This window comes from Acanthisitta chloris, unplaced genomic scaffold (genome assembly GCF_000695815.1).
Source record: "Acanthisitta chloris isolate BGI_N310 unplaced genomic scaffold, ASM69581v1 scaffold19830, whole genome shotgun sequence".
Lineage (NCBI taxonomy): Eukaryota > Metazoa > Chordata > Aves > Passeriformes > Acanthisittidae > Acanthisitta > Acanthisitta chloris.
In genome coordinates this window covers 683-20,081 of record NW_008650156.1, presented here as the reverse complement: position 1 = coordinate 20,081, position 19,399 = coordinate 683, and the positions used below count along the sequence as shown (strand labels likewise).

The following is a 19,399-nucleotide window of genomic DNA, read 5'->3' as shown; positions in this document are numbered from 1 at the left end:
TCTACAAATGCGGGGGCATCGACAAGAGAACCATCGAGAAGTTCGAGAAGGAGGCGGCCGAGGTGTGTGGCCCCGCGCGTGTGGGGAGGGAGGAAGGGCCTCGGCGGCGAAGCGAAGCTGCAGGGAGCGCCGTGGCCGCAGGGAGGCGGCTGGGCCGCCCCGGCAGCCGAACAAGGGGCTCAGTGTGGCGTGGCCACAGGGTGGCACTGGGGCTGCAGTTGTTCTGAGCAAGTGCTCAATCCACCATTGTGTGAGCTGGAGAAGCTCAGATCGTGAAGGGAAATCTAGGCTAAACCTACATCTGGATACTTTACGTCTGGCACCGTAAGTGGAGTTGCCAGGCTCAGTCGGTAGTGAGGATGGAGTTAAAGAAGTTGTGCTTTGAAAATTGACTTTTACTGGTACTAGGTTTTTTTTCTTGTGTTGCAACAGCACAGGTCTTGAGGACATTATGGGATGAAATTTAACAAATGCTGGGCAGTGGCAGTTAAAATGGTGACTACCACAAGGATTGTAGTAGTGTAAGCCTGAATTTGTAGGGGACACTTGATACTGGGACTTAGGCTCAAGAGCTCTAGTAAAGATGCATTAGTGCAATTAACACGTTGTCGAGAGGCCTGGACTGTCAACAGGTCAATAGCAAAAAACAGTTGGCATTTCTCACTAGTAGGGCCAAGTGTATCTTGTTGCTTGTTTTATGAGCAGCAGCTCTTAACAGTATTAAGCCAGTTGCTATTCTTAGGCTTTGCTCTTGAGCCAGTGTGTGATCTTTGTGAAGGAAATGTAGTTGCCTAGTTTTTTATTAATTTTAAAATAGGGGAAAAAACCAAACTTGGTTTTCTTTTAACTGTAGATGGGCAAAGGTTCCTTCAAATACGCCTGGGTCCTGGACAAGCTGAAGGCTGAGCGTGAGCGTGGTATTACCATCGATATTTCCCTCTGGAAGTTCGAGACCAGCAAATACTATGTCACCATCATCGATGCTCCTGGACACAGAGACTTCATCAAGAACATGATCACTGGAACTTCTCAGGTATGTAGACAGAACTGAGGATTTGGGGAGTTCAGGCAGGTTGTTCCTTGGTTGGTTGGCACAGGGGGGGTTCCTGTAATACCTTGATGGGTGTAGAAGATTTATAATGAGTGGTTTTTACTTGTTTCTTTCCAAGGCCGATTGTGCTGTCCTGATTGTTGCTGCTGGTGTTGGTGAGTTTGAGGCTGGTATTTCCAAGAACGGGCAGACCCGTGAGCATGCCCTTCTGGCCTACACCCTGGGTGTGAAACAGCTGATTGTTGGTGTCAACAAGATGGATTCTACTGAGCCACCTTACAGCCAGAAGAGATACGAAGAGATTGTCAAAGAAGTCAGCACTTACATCAAGAAGATTGGCTACAACCCAGACACTGTAGCTTTTGTGCCAATTTCTGGTTGGAATGGTGACAACATGCTGGAGCCTAGCTCTAACGTAGGTTTGACATTGGTTTCTATTAAGGCATGAAACTAGGGGGATTATTGAGATAAGTTATGCAAAAAGCAAGTGCACGTGTGTTTTAATAGTTGTAATTGAAAGTGCCAAGGTCCAAAATGAAACCCTGGCACTTCGGTTATTCTTACTCTGCAACAGTATATAGGGGAAATACTAAGATATACCACTTTTTTCTAGCCTTCTGCCATTAAGTTTGTCAGTCAGTTCATGCCTGGGTTTGTTTTTGTTACAGATGCCCTGGTTCAAGGGATGGAAGATAACCAGAAAGGATGGCAGTGCCAGTGGCACCACCCTCCTCGAAGCCTTGGACTGCATCCTGCCACCAACTCGTCCAACTGACAAGCCTCTGCGCCTGCCCCTTCAAGATGTCTACAAAATCGGCGGTATGTGTGTTCTGTAAGGTTTCTACCAGACAGCAGCAGCTGATGTCTGGGCCAGAAGTCCAGGCACTTGCCCAAGCACTTTTTTCCCAAGACAGAAACATAGAATGTTTGTCTCAAGTGTTGTTTTTCCCCATAAGGCCATATATGGATTGTGCTGGATAACTGACATTGCTTCTCTTTGCAGGCATTGGTACTGTGCCTGTTGGCCGTGTGGAGACTGGTGTGCTGAAGCCAGGCATGGTGGTTACATTTGCCCCAGTCAATGTAACAACTGAAGTCAAGTCTGTTGAGATGCACCATGAAGCCTTGAGCGAAGCTCTGCCTGGTGATAACGTTGGCTTCAATGTTAAGAACGTGTCTGTGAAGGATGTTCGCCGTGGCAATGTTGCTGGTGACAGCAAGAATGATCCTCCAATGGAAGCTGCTGGCTTCACTGCACAGGTATTTCTTGCAGCTGCTGGGGATGTTTGAAATGTCGCTCTGAACTGTGAAACATAAGCTGCTCTTTCTTTGCTTGCAGGCTAAGCTATTGAGTGACACAGACTTGTGTAATGAGACATTTGCTTGAAGCAAGTCTCGTGAAACTGCTACCTTTGAAAGGCACATAAGTGTTCAAAACTATACTGCTGTTAACTTGGCTTCATTAATTTCCTAGGTTATTATCCTGAACCACCCTGGCCAGATCAGCGCTGGCTATGCCCCTGTGCTGGATTGCCATACTGCTCACATTGCCTGCAAGTTTGCTGAGCTCAAAGAGAAGATCGATCGTCGTTCTGGCAAGAAGCTGGAGGATGGCCCCAAATTCCTGAAGTCTGGAGATGCTGCCATCGTTGATATGATCCCTGGCAAGCCCATGTGTGTTGAGAGCTTCTCTGATTATCCTCCTCTCGGTAAGGCATCTCCTCAAGTGTGTCAGTAGTGACCTCTGGGAAAGACTCCTCGATCTCTAGTATGGGGATGCAGTGTGTGAAATGCTGTTGAAAGCTGTGACTTGAATAGAAAGTTGGAACTAAAACTTCATTGGTACAGGGATACTCTGCAGAGGGTGGTGTCTCTGTCCCAGTGTGGTGCAGTTTGTAGTCCCATTTGCCCACTGACCCAGGCCGTGTGTTTCTGCTGTGTGAACAGTACTGTGAGTTACATATCCCTAGAAAAAAAAGCCATAAACCATGTTTCTGTTTGCAGGTCGCTTTGCCGTGCGCGACATGAGGCAGACGGTCGCTGTCGGTGTCATCAAGGCGGTTGACAAGAAGGCTGGAGGAGCTGGCAAGGTCACAAAGTCTGCCCAGAAGGCCCAGAAGGCTAAATGAAAATTCTGTACACCAGCTGCCACCTCAGTCTTAATCAGTGGTGGAAGAACGGTCTCAGAACTGTTTGTCTCAATTGGCCATTTAAGTTCAATAGTTAAAGACTGGTTAATGATTACAATGCATCGTAAAAGCTTCAGAAGGAAAGGAATGTTTGTGGACCATTTGTTTCGTGGCAGTTTAAGTTATTAGTCTTTAAAATTGATGAATTTTTTAAAATGGAAACTTGACCAAAAATCTGTCACAGAATTTGAGACCATTAAAACACAAGTTCAATGCTATGTCTCTGTGTTCTTTGGATTAATGTTAAGTTTATGGCAAAACCTATATATATATAGTCCTGGTGGGATCAAAAAGGATCATTGTTAATTGAGTATGTTAGCAAGTTGCAAAGCAAATACTCAACTACTTGTTTCTGAAGAGTACAGCAAAATTCAGCTGCAGGTTTACTTTTTTAACTGATCTAAGCCTTAAAATACTACTTTCCTGGTGCTTATTTTGTTGAAAAAGATTTGTAGATCGGGTAGCACAAATACCAGGTAACAGTTAATGGTATTCTGGTGCATTCTGTAAACCAGGAAAAACTATATCGGGAAGAAGAAATCGTGTGAACAAAATCACATTGAACCTTGAAAAGGCATAAACAAAAGAATCCAATGTTGGGTTCCCCATAAGTTTTGCACACAGTTTTTTCTAATGGCAAGCAGAAACAGATTATTCTGGGGAACCAGTTAGCTGTTTAGCTCTTTCAAACACGTACATAAATGTTTTCTGATCATGTTAAGACATTCAGTAGCCAAATTTTGAAAGTAAACTTGTTCAGAATGACACTTTGCAATCCTTGAGTGCCCCACCATTGCAGCCTGCACCCAGCAGCAAGGTGGGTCAGGGTACTTGGTACCTGACTAACAATGTGTTGGAGATTTGGATCAAACAGATGAAGTGGACTTGGGTACCTAGTCCAAAAGATTACTACTAATCACTAGATAAGTAATCCAAGTAAAACACTTTGGGGCTGTAAGGTACAACAGCTGTGATAATTGGGGATTCCAGCATAAAAGTGCTGCTTGGAATTGGTAAATGGAGACAAGCAGTTAATGGATAATCAGACCTGACTTACATAATGATGCATCTGTTTTACTAACCTTTCACACGATTTCCCCACAATAAGTTCAAAAAGAATTCAGTATCTTTCAGGGATTGTTGTTCCATGGCACCAGTATGTTTGTTCTGCCTGTAAGGGCTGTATTCTGTCATTTGTTTTCCTTTCCTTCTCTGGCTGTGTGCTTGCTCTGCAGGAACTCATATCTGTACTGCTTGGATAGACCTGAACTGCTGTTACTTATTTTTCATGCTCTTTGTTTGCTTTGGTTGGATCTTTTCTCTTTTTCTGCTCACCTTCTGTGTCTTAACTACAGCAAAACCTTGGAGCGTTAACACCATGTTTGAAGGTACAGGATGTACTGAGTACAGTGGAAGCAAGGGCTAGAATGCCTCACAGCATAGCAGGCTATGGAATTCGGCAAAGGAATCTCATTGTGCTTCTGAAATTCTCCTTCCAAGCATTTGTTAGTGTCCCCAAGGCAACAGGAAGTACAGAACTTTAAAATGGAGGCAGATGTACTGTTGCCGTAATAAAGCTTGGAAGTTACTTGCCAAATCTCTGCATGCTTTTCAGTTAAACCACTGACTTTTTTCCAAGAAACTTTGGTCAAACTGGTTCAGCAAAGTTCTAATTTGGATGAAAAGAAAAGCAGCTTTGGCATGAGCTGCCTACGGCCCAGCTCTGCCTGCCTTAGATTTCTTACACATTCCTCTGTAGGTGCAGGATGTTTGTTTTGGCCGCTCTGGCTTGGATATGCACCACCCAGTCTGGGCAGCTCCTCTATGCTCCCTGCACAGAGCTGTCTCCAGCTGGGTGTGCTTGCTCTGTGGCAGTTGCAAATGAGCTTGTAATAAGCAACTGGATCAAATCGTTAGGGCAAAATAAGGTGTGACGCAGCATTAGGCACTCGAGGTGTCCCTGACCCCAAGCAGCAGGAGGGAGGCTGCACAGCACGTGCAGCTATTGTGAGAGCATTTTCTTGTAGCTGCACACATAACTGCAAAAGCTGCTGGGGGATGGTTCATCTTCAAGTGGCTCAGCTGATGAGCAGGGGGAAGAGGCTGCTACGTCCTAGTTCGGGGCAGAGGGAGTGGTTCTGCTTCTCTAGGAGGAAAAAACCCTACAGTCGAGAGAACAGTATTGCATCTAACAACTTCGTGTTGTGTGCAGTAAAAACTTGTGAAATCTGTGCCTGCCATACTAGCAATTGCTTTCATGTATTTAAAACCTAAATTTTACACATCCTGAGTTTCTTTTTTTTTAACTTTTTTTATAGACCAGATTTGCTTTCTATGCACTAATGTAATGCCATCTCAGTTCTTTTATTAATCTTTGACTACCTGGGGAAATTGTTAGACTTTTGTAAACAGAACTTGGGAATAAAACTACTTCGATCAAGCTTTTAATAAATACTAATAGTTGAGAACTTTATTTGTCTTCTGACTGCTTATTTCTCTCAGCAACTTTTACAGCTGTCCTTAACTCTTTCCATGCTGTCTTGCAATGCTGGTGGTGAAAGAATACTGCCGTGGTGATTGAGTTAACTGTGAAGACAGAAAACCTACTGGAATACTACACTTATGTAACCTATTTGAATTTTGTTGCTGAAGGTGGCAGTGGGGACCTGGAAGATTAAAGCTATTTCCCTTCTAGTTGATCTTATGCTCTGGGAGAGCTTTTAATACACAGAAATACTGAAAATTAATGTGTGGCAAGGTATTGAGGGACAGGGAAACTGCAGCAAAGGCTGGTTGGTGTGCATAGGGAAATGCAGCAGTGCAGCCAAGTAACTTCTCACTCAGTGTTGGTTCCCGTGTGGATGGTTTAGGCTGGAATAAAATGAGCTCTGCTCAGGCTACTGCCCCAGGGCATTTTAATTTCTCAGTCCAGTTTGTGCAAGGCTAGTAACTGGAATAGTTTATTTGACTGAAACTGCAGATGAAAAGCTAATTCACATCCTGAATGTGGCTGCCTCAAGATATTTTGAAAGGTATTGATGAACTTTAAAAGATATTTTCAGGCTTGGTCAGGATAAAACCATTTGGTCAGAAACAAACTGTACTGTATGGGGATATCCTTTTCCTCACCGGTGGATTCAGTATCTGTTTAAGAACTGCATAAATCCAGTCTGGGTCAGAAATACAGCTCACGTGGGTTTAATTTGTATTAGTTACATGTTTGTGGAGTGCCTAGAGGGAGCCTGGGGGATGTCGATCTCTCTGCCTCCCCAGCAGCACCTTGAGATGCCCTGAGCACCTCTGAGGTCCTGCTCAAAGTGGCTGCTTCATCCAAAGCTCCTTTCTCCTGTGATCTTTTCTCCCTTGCTTTTCACTGCAAGTTACGAATTCCTAACAGTATTAACACCTTTGAGTTTATGATGATTATTCTCAAGTCCCCACATTCTTCATGTTGTTGGCACCAAATAGTTACTTCTTGTCTGGGAATTTAGTTTTCTGAAATTGCAAATCTTAAACAATAGCCAAACCATAAGCTAAACAGAGAAATAAACTGTGATCATGGAAAGCAACACTGGGCCAAATTATCATTTCTCTTGCAATGCTCCCTACTGCTTACTAAGGGGAAGTCTAAAATGGCTTCACTTCAGGAGGAAGAAGTCAGCACCTGGGCTGCAGAAGAGCTGAAGGAAAACTTGAGAGATTGCAAAACTATTGGTTTCCAAAACAGTCTGTTCAGTATATTTCTGCATTATAATTCAATTACATAATTGCCCGCTTTTTGTGAAAATCAGGTTCTTTGCCTGGCTGCCTGTCAATAATTCTTTAATCCTTTTATGTTTCAAATATTTATGCAACATAATTCAAGACTTACTAGCTTCTCTGCACTGATAAGGTGACAGTTAATCACCTATTTTCCTTGAAAGCTGCTGGGTGAAGTCCTGAGGAAATGTGGAGGTAATGGTCCCTGGCCTGTGGGTGGCTCACAAGGAGTTGTGCCCATGCTTAACAGCTCTGAATTTGTGCAGTTTTGCGTATTTCTTCTTTTAAAAAGAAAACAAAACTTGAAGGTACCTAAGCTTTCATTGGTGAAGCATCCCCATAACCAAGTGTATGCTTTTAAGGACTCTGTAGCAACAGGTTTGAGCTCAGTGTGCTGAGGAACTTGCTAGGGCTTTCTCCTGGCTCTGCTCAGTGCAGCAGTCCAGTAACCTGGTCATCCTGCGAGAGCATCTGCTAGCTCAGGCTCAGCACAAACACAAGCCCATGGGTTAATATGCTATTTTTTGTATTACATGGTCACTGGAAATAAGCAGAGGCAGCTCAGCCCTAACTCATGGCCCTGCCTGCCCTGCCAGCAGCAGTCATGGTCACTTTTTCCCTTTCAGCCCAGTAAAATCTGGATTATTTAACACAAAGAGGAAGAGCCCCAGCAGAGCCCATTCCCCCACCACAGCTCCCTGTTCTGCAGGGCTCAGCACAGCCAGCTGGCTGGGGAAGCAGCTGACTCTGAACTGCACAGTGATGGAAAAGCAAGACAAACGTTTCCTCCTGGAGGGTTTGATCACAGGTAGGGCTGGAAATTTAAAAGGAAATTTCAGATTCTGCTTATCTGCAGCCACCTGAGCACATCTTGGGAAAAAAAATGCCCTTTTTTTCTTTGATAAATCTGTCTGTAAATAGATATATATACACACACACATGCACAGGTATATATTATATACAACATATATATATATACACAACATATATCTACACATCTACATAAATTAATAAGGTGCCTACTTAATCTTTTTTAAATTATTACAATTGCCAGACTTCTTAGAAACCTGCAGTTCCTGTTTTGAAGCTGATTCTAAGCTAATTCCTTAAGAAATCAAACTGAAACCCCCTCAAATGAATATCTAGTTACTGATAATTAGCTATTATTGTATATTTTTTCTTTAATGTTATTTGTTATAATATAGTTAGCTGCTATTATTAAACATTTCATAAATATTTCTTAAATATCTAATTCTATAAGCTGAGCTGTGGTCCTAACAGCACATGGGTATTTTGGAGAAAGAGATGTAGGCTTGGTGTTTTCTTTGTGTAAAACAAGTCCTTGAATAGCCCTTTCCCAGAGGAGAAAATGTAGATGAATTTGTGTAATTATAAGTTTGCTCCTACTTGAGTGTTATTACTACTAATAATAACTAATATTACCTAGTCCAATGCTAACACACTTTTCTGGATGACAGTACCCTAATTCTCTGGAGCAGGAGGGGATGCTGTAGGTGCACAGGGAGTGGGAGAAGGAAACAACCCTGACTAAGAGCTCTGCGCAGTCACTTCCTTGTGAGGGTAATTCCTGCAACTCATTTCTGGGCACAGATCCCCAGGACTTGCACACACGTGGCACAGTGGAGGAGAAGTGAGATCACAGCCTGTGACGTGACCACTCTGCACCAGGCACAGCCACTTCCAGCTGATCCCTGATGTCCAGGACCCTCAGCCAGCCCCGCTCTCTGGCAGTGTCACCAAACCAGCCTGTGCCACCCGGCCAAAGGCTCTCGAGCTCATTGGGACAAGGACAAAACCTCGCTGAAGTGCCAGCTCAGCAGGACCAGCCACAGCAGCTTTTCCACTTGTGTCTCTGAAAGTCCCATTCGTTTGTGGCTCAGGCCACCACCTGGTCACACACGGCAATTTTCAAGTTATGTCCCATGAAGCTGCAAGCGAGGAGACTAGCCACGAGGCTGCTGCCAGCTCCCCTCTCAACTTGCTGCCCCTAAGGCAGAGTGAGCTCATTTCCCACCTGGCTCCATGCCTGCTCTTCAGTTAACCACATCAAGTCACTTGGAACAAGAACAGCGTGTGCTTATCGGTCCCCAGCGGTGCCTGAAAATGTGCCTCCTGGGGCTGGTGCTGGGAGCTGCACATGGTGCTAGACAAAAATGCCTTACTTCACTTCTTCCACCTCTCATCTCTACCACAGCATTGGCCTTTGCTGACCCAGGGAGCCCTTTGCAACCCACTCGTAGGGACTTTGCTGACCCTAAGGCACTGACTCTGTAGGGACGCAAATAGGGAAGGTGAAGACAAGGACATGTTCAAGCCTGTGATTCACAGATCATAGAATCGTGGAATTTTAGGGGTTGGAATGGACATTACAGATCATTTAGTACCAAACCCCTGCCCTGGGCAGAGACATCTCACTAGATCAGGTTGCTCAAGGTTTTGTCCAACCTGGCCTTGAACACCACCAGGGTTGGGGCAGCCACCACGTCCCTGGGCAACCTGTGCCAGTGTCTCACCACCCTTAGAGTAAAAAACTTTTGTCTAATTTCTGACCTAACCTTCCCCTCCTTCAATCTGAACCTATTACTCCTTGTCCTATCACTGCAGTTCCCCAGCCAAGTGGGGACTAAGGTGATCCACATGGTTCAGCCACTGCTGCACCACTGCAAACACCCCAGCAGCACTGGGACCACCAAAGGCTGCTGTGGTGGCAGCTTTTATTATTTGCTTGTGTAAAATGTCATCCCATTTTTCTCTTGCTCGCATCTTTCAGGAGGAAATAAAGAAAAGATTAAGAAACTGGTCAGTCCAAGTACCACATGAAATGAAAACTAGAATAGGAAACAAAGACAACAGTTGTCTTAAAAATCTGGTACTAGATAGAAGGGTAGAGATCTGAGGAAAATGTACCGATCACCAGACCTGTATTCTGCAGGAGGTACAGAAAAACACACACACACACACACACACACAGAAATAGGGAACACAAAGACCCTTGGTATGTGCAACGAGTTAGGTCGATCTCACCATGCATCCTACCCCTGCTGTCTGGTCACAGCAAGGATTACAGGAGGACAAAGTGCAATCCATTACTGTGCAGCCAAGGAAAACCAAACAGACACCCATGTTAAAAGCAGGTTCCTCCAGTTCTGCCCTTAGTATCCTGTTGACCTTAGCGAGACTACAGGGTCCGTGAGGACTTTGGCTTCACATGCAAACCAAATCTTGGGGCTTGTAACAAATCCTTGGTAGTTAGAACACAGATTCCACAAGGTGTGATTTCTATCTGCCCATGGTATTCACAGCAGATTATTTAGCCTTTCTGTGCTTGATTTTCTTCACAAAATGAATAGAACTACTTGTAGCTATGATTTCTTTCCACATTAAGTCTTCTCAGCTGAGAACTGTTCAATGAGCACAAGATGTTGTGGCAAAGCCCTGTATACGTGAAACTAATACCTGAGGGACAGCCAGTCCTCAAACTTGTGCACATGCCAGGTTTTCCATTTCAGCAAATATGGACATCATTAACCCACATACGTGAACAGAGCACACCCTGTCTGAACAAGGGAGCTCACCAGTGGCCAAAGACTCACTTCACGCTGAAATAGAGAGAACAGTTGTTACAGAGGATCTGCTGGAAAGCAGTGCATCCACACACTTCTGACTGCAACTTCCCCTGAAGTTAACTCTCTCCCCCTTCTTAGGCCACAGCTGTGCATTAATACATTTTTAGAAGCTGGAAAAGCAAAAGTCCCCTCCTCCTGCTCTTCCTTTCACACTAGTGCAGCCCAGCTCAGCGGCATCACCCTTTGATTTCTGCTGGCATGTGTGAGACCAAAAGCACAGAAATAAACCTAGCACAGAAAGTTGAGGAAAAAGTGTTTGCTTTTGTAGCAGGGTGCAAGGCACTTGCCTTTAAAGACTTGCATTATTGAAAGCAAGGTTTTCCTGTCAAATCACTGCTGACAAGAACTAGGAAATGCAGTTTTGAGACTGCACAATCAGCTTAAAAGAGAGAGGATGAAGGTGTCAAAAGGGTTTCCTTCCTAGCCTGTAAAAACTAGATCTACATTTTTACAGACAATAAGTACATCAAACCCAGGCAAAATGCAAAGATGAAAATTAAGCAAGCATAAAGCTTTCTTGATCAGAAGTTCCACAGCTTTGAATAGATTATATATAGATATATCTATACACATATATACTTCTACATATGGTTTATGGTTGGACTCGATGATCTTAAGGACTCAGTTTTCCAGCCTGTTAAGATTATTTAACTGCAACAAAATGTATCCTCAAGCCTGTTTGCCCAGCCCATTCAGAGGATGTACAGAAATGAGACTAGCACCAGACTGCTGCCCAGTCAGGAAAGGATTCGGTAGGTGCCCAGCAACAATTTGAGTTCAGTGTTTCTTTCTGGCACATGACAAATTGACTGCTCAAAGTGTATCTCACTCCGATCTAAGTCATCTTACCAACAGTTGCAGGACCAGTGCTGATGAGAAACCCTTGGGTCCTGCTTCCCTGGGCTGCCTGGCCCCTAGCACCTCAGACTGAGCTTCACACTGCCTCAGCTAAGGTTCTGGGGCTAACCTGGGGCAGGTTCCCCCTTGGGCCCCACCTTCCTCAGCACTCAGCCTGTGGCAGTCAGGCTCATTCTGGCTGCCTCCATCAGCTCCGTAGTGAGTCTTACTCCACCTTAGCTGCATGCACTGTGATCCAGTGAACTCTTAAGGCCCTACTGAAAGCTAAGTGACAACCAAGTCTGTCATCAAGTTTCAATATAAGCTTTATTTACTTTGAAGGAGAAAAACACCCACAGGATATGGCATTTAAATTCATTCAGTCTCCTGCTAAATATTCCTATTTGCATGGCACCCGTTTCCATAGCCAAGTGTCTCCTCTTGGCTGACACCACACTGAGACACCCAACTGTGCACAGTCACTGCACAGCCATGAACACAAGTACAGTCAGTGGAACACACTTCTCAGCTCAAATCCTCTTGTGCTGCCATGGCTTCAGCTCGTTAACATATCTCACTCGTTTCAGAAGACCTAAACACTGTCCTTTACAAGATGCTCTAGAACAGATTTTGACTATCCAACATCTTCTAAATGAGTGGAATTTTAAACAGTTCTCTTGTCTCTTCATTTGCATTGTCAAATCACAGGCTGTACTTAGGTTTCTGAGCACTCAGTGCATTCATCATCTTTGCTGTACTCTTTGACACTGCCAGAGAACACAACCAGAACTGCTTTGGATCCAGTGTGTGTGTTATTCATGAAGAGGCTTATGAGCACTGGTGATCTTGCCATGTTGTCTGGCAGAAGCAGTGCAGTTCTCTACAAAGGTGTTTTGTTTCCTCTTCAGAAACCTGCTGAAATCTGTCTTCATGATGTTGCTTTCTCAGAGTACATTTTCCCTGGTAAGTATTTCCCAGTCTGAGGTAAAGCTTTTAGCTTCTCTGTCTTCCGGTGATTGGTTTTCACATATCTTAGCAGGTTAACAATCGCAGCAGGTGTAATTCCAGGGATACGGCTGACGGCACCGATCTGCACATGGAAACAGGAACAATTCAACCACAACCTACACACCAGAGCTACTGAAAAATGAGATCAAAACATGTGGGTATTCCTTTCCCGGATTCTTTTCAACCTGCATGTCCCTTGGGAAGACCAAAGGGACTTCACTGCTGTTCAGCCTTGCTTAGGTGGACGAATATCTTACCGTCTGGGGGCGGTTGGAGTCCAGTTTCTCCCGCACCTCTGCTGAGAGTGATGCATCAATGGCAAAGTAATCTAAGTCCTCTGGCAGCTGGAGAGCTTCGTCACGTCGCACTTCTTCTATCTCCTGCTGCTGATTGTCTACACACCACTCGTAAGCAGCTAGGATCATCAGGGAAACAAGAAAACCAGACAGAGGTGGTCACGTGGAACAGGTCACTTGCAAGAATTCTTGGAAGCTGAATGGGCAACTCCAATGAGACTGTCAAAAGCTCCTGAGGAAGTCTTCAGCCACACAGACTAAAGACCCTAATTCACATTACTACTTTGGAAGAAGTCACACTCTTTGATTTGTTACAGGAATTTAGATACATGGTTTGTTTTTTTCTTCTCATCCCAGCAAAGGATGGTCTGTTTGACAGGGCAGTAAGGAGGGAAAACCCAGGAGTGAACATGAATAATTGATTTCACCCTACAAAGTGAAACACACGAGGGGCTGTGGCCTATGGTAAAAGATACACACTCTGATCAATATTTCACTTCTCTAAGCCACAACATTGAACAGTCTAGACAAATGGGTTCGCTCTCCCCTTACTGAACAGAACATACAAGGATCACACCAAGACATTGTAGCTCTGGCACTCTTACCTTCTATTTTCAATCTCTCTGCCAGTTCTCTCTGTTGAGCAAACTTGCCCAGGGGCTCTGGGAAAAGCCGTGCCAGAACCTCCATGTTGGCATCTGGATACTGAAGGACGTCAAAGGCACTGTGGACAACCAGAATAAATTTTTATGGCAAAAAGGAGTCACTTGTGTAAGGCATTTATAGCTGTTCCCAGCTCATATTTATGAAGTTTTTATTAGCATAAGCCAGAACAACTGCAGAGTCAACCTCAACTCTCAATTATCTCCTCTCAATAGATAGAAGAGCTGTTAAGCTCTCACAGAGGGGGTCTTTATGAAAAATTATAGCAAGACAGAAGGGACAAGGTGAAGGCACTAAGTGGAACTTTTCACACAGACTGAGTCTTCCATGTCTTACTCACTGATTTAAAACAACAGAAAAGATAAGGTGAGATAAAGGATGAGTAAGGGAAGTAAGGGCCTTTGTGTCCAAGAACAGCTACCATCTGACACCAGCCTGAAATAACTGCTGCTTTATCAAGCCTTCAGCAAAGCAGCAACCAACTGCAAAACTGTCCCCACTCAGTGACTGTCTAAGGACAGCAAGAACTGACTGGGTCAGTGGAGTACCCCCTTGCTTTGGGAGTGCATGTCAGCATCAGGAAATGGGGGTAGTAAAAACACCAATGTTGCACACTTATTCTACAGGCAAACATCACATGTGTGTCCCCTGAAGGTGATAAAGCTGCAGTCTTGGAGTACTGACAGCTTCAGGAAGGTGAAGGTGATAAAGCTGCAATCTTGGAGTATTGACAGCTTCCGGATGGACAGAAAAATGATGGGAAACCACCACCCAGATGTGCTAAAGCAAGCGAAGTCAGACCAGAAAGCTCTAGCTGCAACCTTTACCTGACAGGCGACCTGCGATTGCTACTGATGGGAACTTGTGGCAGCAACTTGGACCACTTGGATATGCTGAGCTGAAGTGATTTTAGCGTTGCAATTCCATCCTCCAAAGCAGCTCTCATCTTAACTGCTTGCTCATATCGCTGCTGTGACACACACCCAGCTTCTTCAAAACCTGCAGAGACAGGTGGTGCATGAGAAAAAGGCCTAAAAGCAGGCAGGGCTGCTCCCTGCAAGAGCCCCCACAATGAAACACCTCTGAGAGTGAGCCTGGCGTCAGCGTTGTCGGGCCGGAGGGACATGCGGAACTCCACGCGGCTGGTGAACATGCGGTACGGCTCGCTGGTGCCCAGGGTGGTGAGGTCATCGATCAGGACACCAACGTAGCCTTCCGTGCGACTGACAGTGAAAGGGGGTTTGCCATGAGCCCGCAGGCAGGCATTGATCCCAGCAATCACACCCTACACAGGTGGAAAACAAACCAGAAACATTTATCAGTCTGTTCGTAGCTAAAATATCAGCACATCTGCCTCCAAAGACTCACGTGTCAAACTGTACCCAGGAAAATGCACAGCCTGTGCTAGCAATCTAGGCACTGCCTTTCTTGTGACACTATGAGTGCCTGAAGGGCTTCTTGGCCCCTGCTGATGGGTGTGGAGACAATTCCCACATTTCCCACTATACCCATTGCACAGTCTCCATGCTACAACACTTGACAGCGCTTCCAATTACTTTCCTATCTGCAATACTAGTGATAGCAACTGCAGATACTGAAAGTAAAAATATCTTGAGCAAGTCTGTAATTGGGTTGAGAAACAAAACTAGGAACATCTAATGAACACAAGAGGGGCCTAGCTCTCCCCTTACCGAACTCTATCACAAATACCAAGGCAATATCCCCTTCTGAGTGCGGAGTATACACAGACAGATTCACCCACCTGAGCTGCAGCTTCTTCATAGCCTGTTGTACCATTTATCTGCCCTGCAAAGAACAGGCGCTGAACCAGCCGTGACTCGAGAGCAGCAGTCAGCTGACGAGGATCTAAAAAATCATACTGCACCCCGTAGCCTACGACAAACAACACGACAGATCTTATGAGAGGGAATTTGAAGGTCAGCAAAGGCAATCAGTGGGTCAGAATGGCTTATCTACTTTGATTTCAAAATAACCAAGGAAAATTCTCTGCATCCAAGACTTAATTTTGTTTCCTATTGCCTTTGTTTTGCTATGCTCTAAACAAAATCAGGTTTTTATTAACTAGTAACCAATACGACAAATAGATTTTAAACTATTCAACCCCCTCACCTGGCTGTAACATCTTAGCTTTTTCCAAGCCTGGGATGGATTTGATCACCTGCTCCTGGAGCTCAGGTGGCAAAGTCATCGATATGCCTTGGGGGTAAATGACATTGGACTCCAAGCCTTCAGGCTCCAGCCACACCTGATGTTGTCGGTTTGGGAAGCGCAGAACCTTTGATTCCAGAGAGGGACAGTACCTGCAACAGTAAGTAGCCATGAGTACCATATGACCTGGAGAAAAGTAACCTGCCAGAAGTAAAGCAGAAGAGAACCACAGTTTCAAACAGGTTGTTGGCTTGTCTCCTTGAGAGCATTGTGTGATGCCACGCACTTACCGTGGGCCCCTCGTTGTCTCCCTTACGTGGTTGTTCAGGTGGAGGTTATCATGGATAATTTGCTGGACTTTCAGGGTAGTGTGAGTCAGGTAACACGACAGCTGATCTTCTGGCTGAAACAGGCCAAAGCTCACTTTAAATTAATCCAGTCATGACACCCTACTCTCTTACTGAACAACTCCGAGGATCTCCAAGACCTTTTCCATGACAGTTGGCTCTCACTTCTTGGAGAGATGGGTAGCACTGTCACACCCACTGTACAGACAGAACATGAGCAGTCAGAGAGCTTGAGCAACATGCCGGAAAAGCAGACCAAGAACAGAACAGAACCAACCTGGGAGTTCAGAATTCAAGTTCTATTCTTTCTATACACTGTACTCCTAATTACAGGATGCGTATTCCCAATAAAGCAACGTATTACATCACAGCATTCAAACTGACCACAGACATTCAAAGCTCTGGAATAAGAAGAGTAACTGCTGACCCTACAGCTAACAGCCAATTAACGAATCTGGAGCATAAAAAAAAAAATCTCTTGGAGAAAAAAACCCCAGAAATCTCTTTAAACTCTGCAATTAACATGAAAAATTCAAGGTTTGGAAAAAACCCCACCATCTAAAAAATTTCATTGATTTTTCTGAAAAAGAGTCAATAGTAATTCTCTAAATCTGTAAAGAGTAACAGTATTGCACCTTAAAATCTTTCTTACGCATACCAAGGACTTCAAGTGATATTACTGATCAACCTGATCTCCTTCTAAGACAAACCAACCCACTTCGTGGATGAAAGGAAGGCTGTGGATGTGGTCTATCTGGACTTCAGTAAAGCATTTGACACTGTGTCCCACTGCATACTTCTAGAAAAACTGTCTGCTCATGGCTTGGATGTGTGGACTCTTTGATGGGTACAGAACTGGCTGGATGGCTGAGCCCAGAGCTGTGGTTAATGGAGCTAAATCCAATTGGCAGATGGTCACTAGTGGTGTTCCCCAGGACTCAGTACTGGTGCTGGTCCTGTTTAACATCTTTACTGATGATCTGGATGTGGGAATTGAGTGCACTCTCAGTAAATTTGCCGTTGGGTAGGAGTGTCAATCTGTCTGAGGGTAGGAAAGCTCTACAGAGAGACCTGGACCGACTTGATCAATGGGCTGAGAATAACTGCATGAGGTTCAATAAGGCAAAGTGCTGAGTCCTGCACTTGGAATACAACTCCATGCAGCTACAGGCTGGGGAATGAATGGCTTGAGTATTGTTCGTTAGAAAGGGACTTGAGAGTGCTGGTTGACAGCAGCTCAATATGAGCAACAAAGTGCAGAGTTGGCCAAGAAGGCCAATGGCATCTTGGCCTGTATCAAGAGCAATGTGCTCAGCAGGACTAGGGAAATGATCATTCCCCTGTACTCAGCATTGGTGAGGTCACACCCTGAGTGCTGTGTTCAGTTTTGGGCCCCTCACTTTAAAAAGGACATTGAGGCACTGGAGCGAGTCCAGCCAAGGGCAACAAGGCTAATAAAAAGTCTAGAAAACATGTTGTATGAGGAACCACTGAGGGAATTGGGTTTGTGACTCAGGGGTGACCTCATTCTACTTTCACTCCCATCCTGATTATAATAGGTTATCACACTTCCTACATGATCTGGGGCAAATTAACTCCTCATACTTAATACTGTGCTGTTTAACTACATGATATAAGAACAGTGCATTTTCCAAGACATTCTCTGCAAAACTGAGCAGCTTCTGCTTTTAAGTTACTGTTAACATGCCACCTCTGAGCACTGTGGATAGCTCCATCCTTTCTCCTCCCTAGTCAATGATCTCTAAATTCAACATTTTAACCTTATTCTAGAGCTAAGGTTAAGAAGCAAGACATTGTACATCTCCAGTATACATGTGTAATACTGAAGTATTCTGCAAACCACTCATGTAATCAGCACATGAAAAATACTAGTAGCAATATCACATTTCACAAGTTCTGATGCTAAAAGGAAAGTTTTGTTCTCAAGTTGAGAAGCAAGAGTAAACACACACTTGCTTTCAAAAGAACACAAGCAACTTCTCCCTTTGCATTCAGAGTCCTTGGAAACAACATCTCCACTACAAACACATCCCAGCTCCCAGTCCCAGCCACCAACTCCCCGGCTGACTATGAGCACAGCATTCCCAGAACCACTCCCCACCCAGCCCTGTGTGCATCTGATGTGTGCTATCCCACCTTGATCCACACAGCCTCGCTGAGGAAGCTGAACGGCACCGGAGGATTGTCAGCTGCACGTTCCTCCAGACCACTGAAGTCGATCGTATCCTTGGCAAGCCGGGGTGGTGTCCCAGTCTTCAGCCTGCCCACAGCAAATCCCAGTTTCTCCAGAGTCTGAGCCAGGCCGATGGCTGGCTGGTCCCCGAGCCGCCCAGCTGGGTGCATCTCCAGCCCCATGTAGATCATACCCCGCAGGAATGTGCCCGTGGTCAGGACAACGCTCCCGGCACGTACTGTGCTCCCATCCCCTGAAACAGCAAGTTTCATACTTCAGTACCACCAAAACCCTGGTGTTCTGGTGCTTCTGTCTAAAACTAGGCCAACAGTGTTTGCTGAGGGTTTATCCACCTTCTGTTATATAACAAAACCAGCATTTCAATGATAAAAGCATTAACACTTGTAACTGCAATAAGCAGCATGTAGTTATTTCTGTGTTTTTATTATTCCCAAGCAAGTCACCCCTAACACAGTAAACCCACTCCTGGGAAAAACTCCTATCCAGGCCTTTGTTTTGGAAAGCTTGTTTAATAGAACAGCAAGGGGCAATAAATCTGTTAGCAATAGGCCCCGTAACATTGTTGGCAGCATATGCCACCTACCAAATAGATCTCAAAACACAGCATGGAGTTCACTTTCACCAGCCTAAAGGAAACTAACTTAGGTAAACTCCCAATATCCTATCAATCCAAGTATTTCTGTCATTATATTACATATATTAACCTAGTTTAGTTTGCATTCTGCCTACATCACCTCTATTGGCCAGTTCATCTTTCTGACTGATGGATCAGAAATGTTTGCCCCAAAGGCTGTTCTTACCGTGGAAGTAACTGAAGGCACTGACTGAGATATTAGCACGTACCCAGAACGACTCCTGTGACCTGGCATTTCCCAGGATGGCCTGGTTCTGGCTCTGTCAAGAGAAGATCCTCCACAGATGCCTCACGAACTGTCAACAGTGGTGTGTTAAGGATTTCTTTCTGTCATGAAAGGAGTTACTGCAAAAATCTAGGAAGTTATGAGACATATAGAGCAGTCCCAACCCCTACTGATTTCCTTATCTATCACCCTCTTCCCTTTTCCATTCTTCCCAGGTCATTTGGCAGACACTCAGTTATGGTACCACCTTGATCAAACAAGGTGAAGCTTTCATTGAGATATAGAGTTTAAGCTCAAAAGAAACTATTTGGTCATGAAGCCTGACCTGTATCTAAAAGGCTAGAGAATTTTTTTAACC

At 44.7% G+C, this 19,399-nt stretch overlaps 2 protein-coding genes across 2 annotated transcripts; one reads left to right on the top strand and one right to left on the bottom strand.

Annotated features, from left to right (window-relative positions):
* The first annotated feature begins 6 nt into the window (after positions 1-6).
* On the top strand, positions 7-3,458 carry EEF1A1 (eukaryotic translation elongation factor 1 alpha 1). Its single transcript, XM_009083923.1, has 7 exons — positions 7-62; positions 854-1,033; positions 1,170-1,466; positions 1,720-1,870; positions 2,055-2,311; positions 2,526-2,760; positions 3,056-3,458. Exons 2-7 carry the CDS (start codon positions 854-856, stop codon positions 3,178-3,180), a joined length of 1,245 nt encoding a protein of 414 aa, XP_009082171.1. The 5' UTR covers positions 7-62; the 3' UTR covers positions 3,181-3,458.
* Positions 3,459-12,411: 8,953 nt separating this feature from the next.
* MTO1 (mitochondrial tRNA translation optimization 1) lies at positions 12,412-19,142 on the bottom strand (the record flags this gene model as incomplete). Its single annotated transcript, XM_009083935.1, has 10 exons — positions 12,412-12,573; positions 12,749-12,906; positions 13,393-13,511; positions 14,278-14,449; positions 14,531-14,735; positions 15,213-15,343; positions 15,581-15,771; positions 15,910-16,022; positions 18,124-18,413; positions 19,025-19,142. Coding segments are annotated over 10 exons (1,659 nt in total), but the record flags the coding sequence as incomplete, so codon positions are not given.
* Positions 19,143-19,399: the final 257 nt, after the last annotated feature.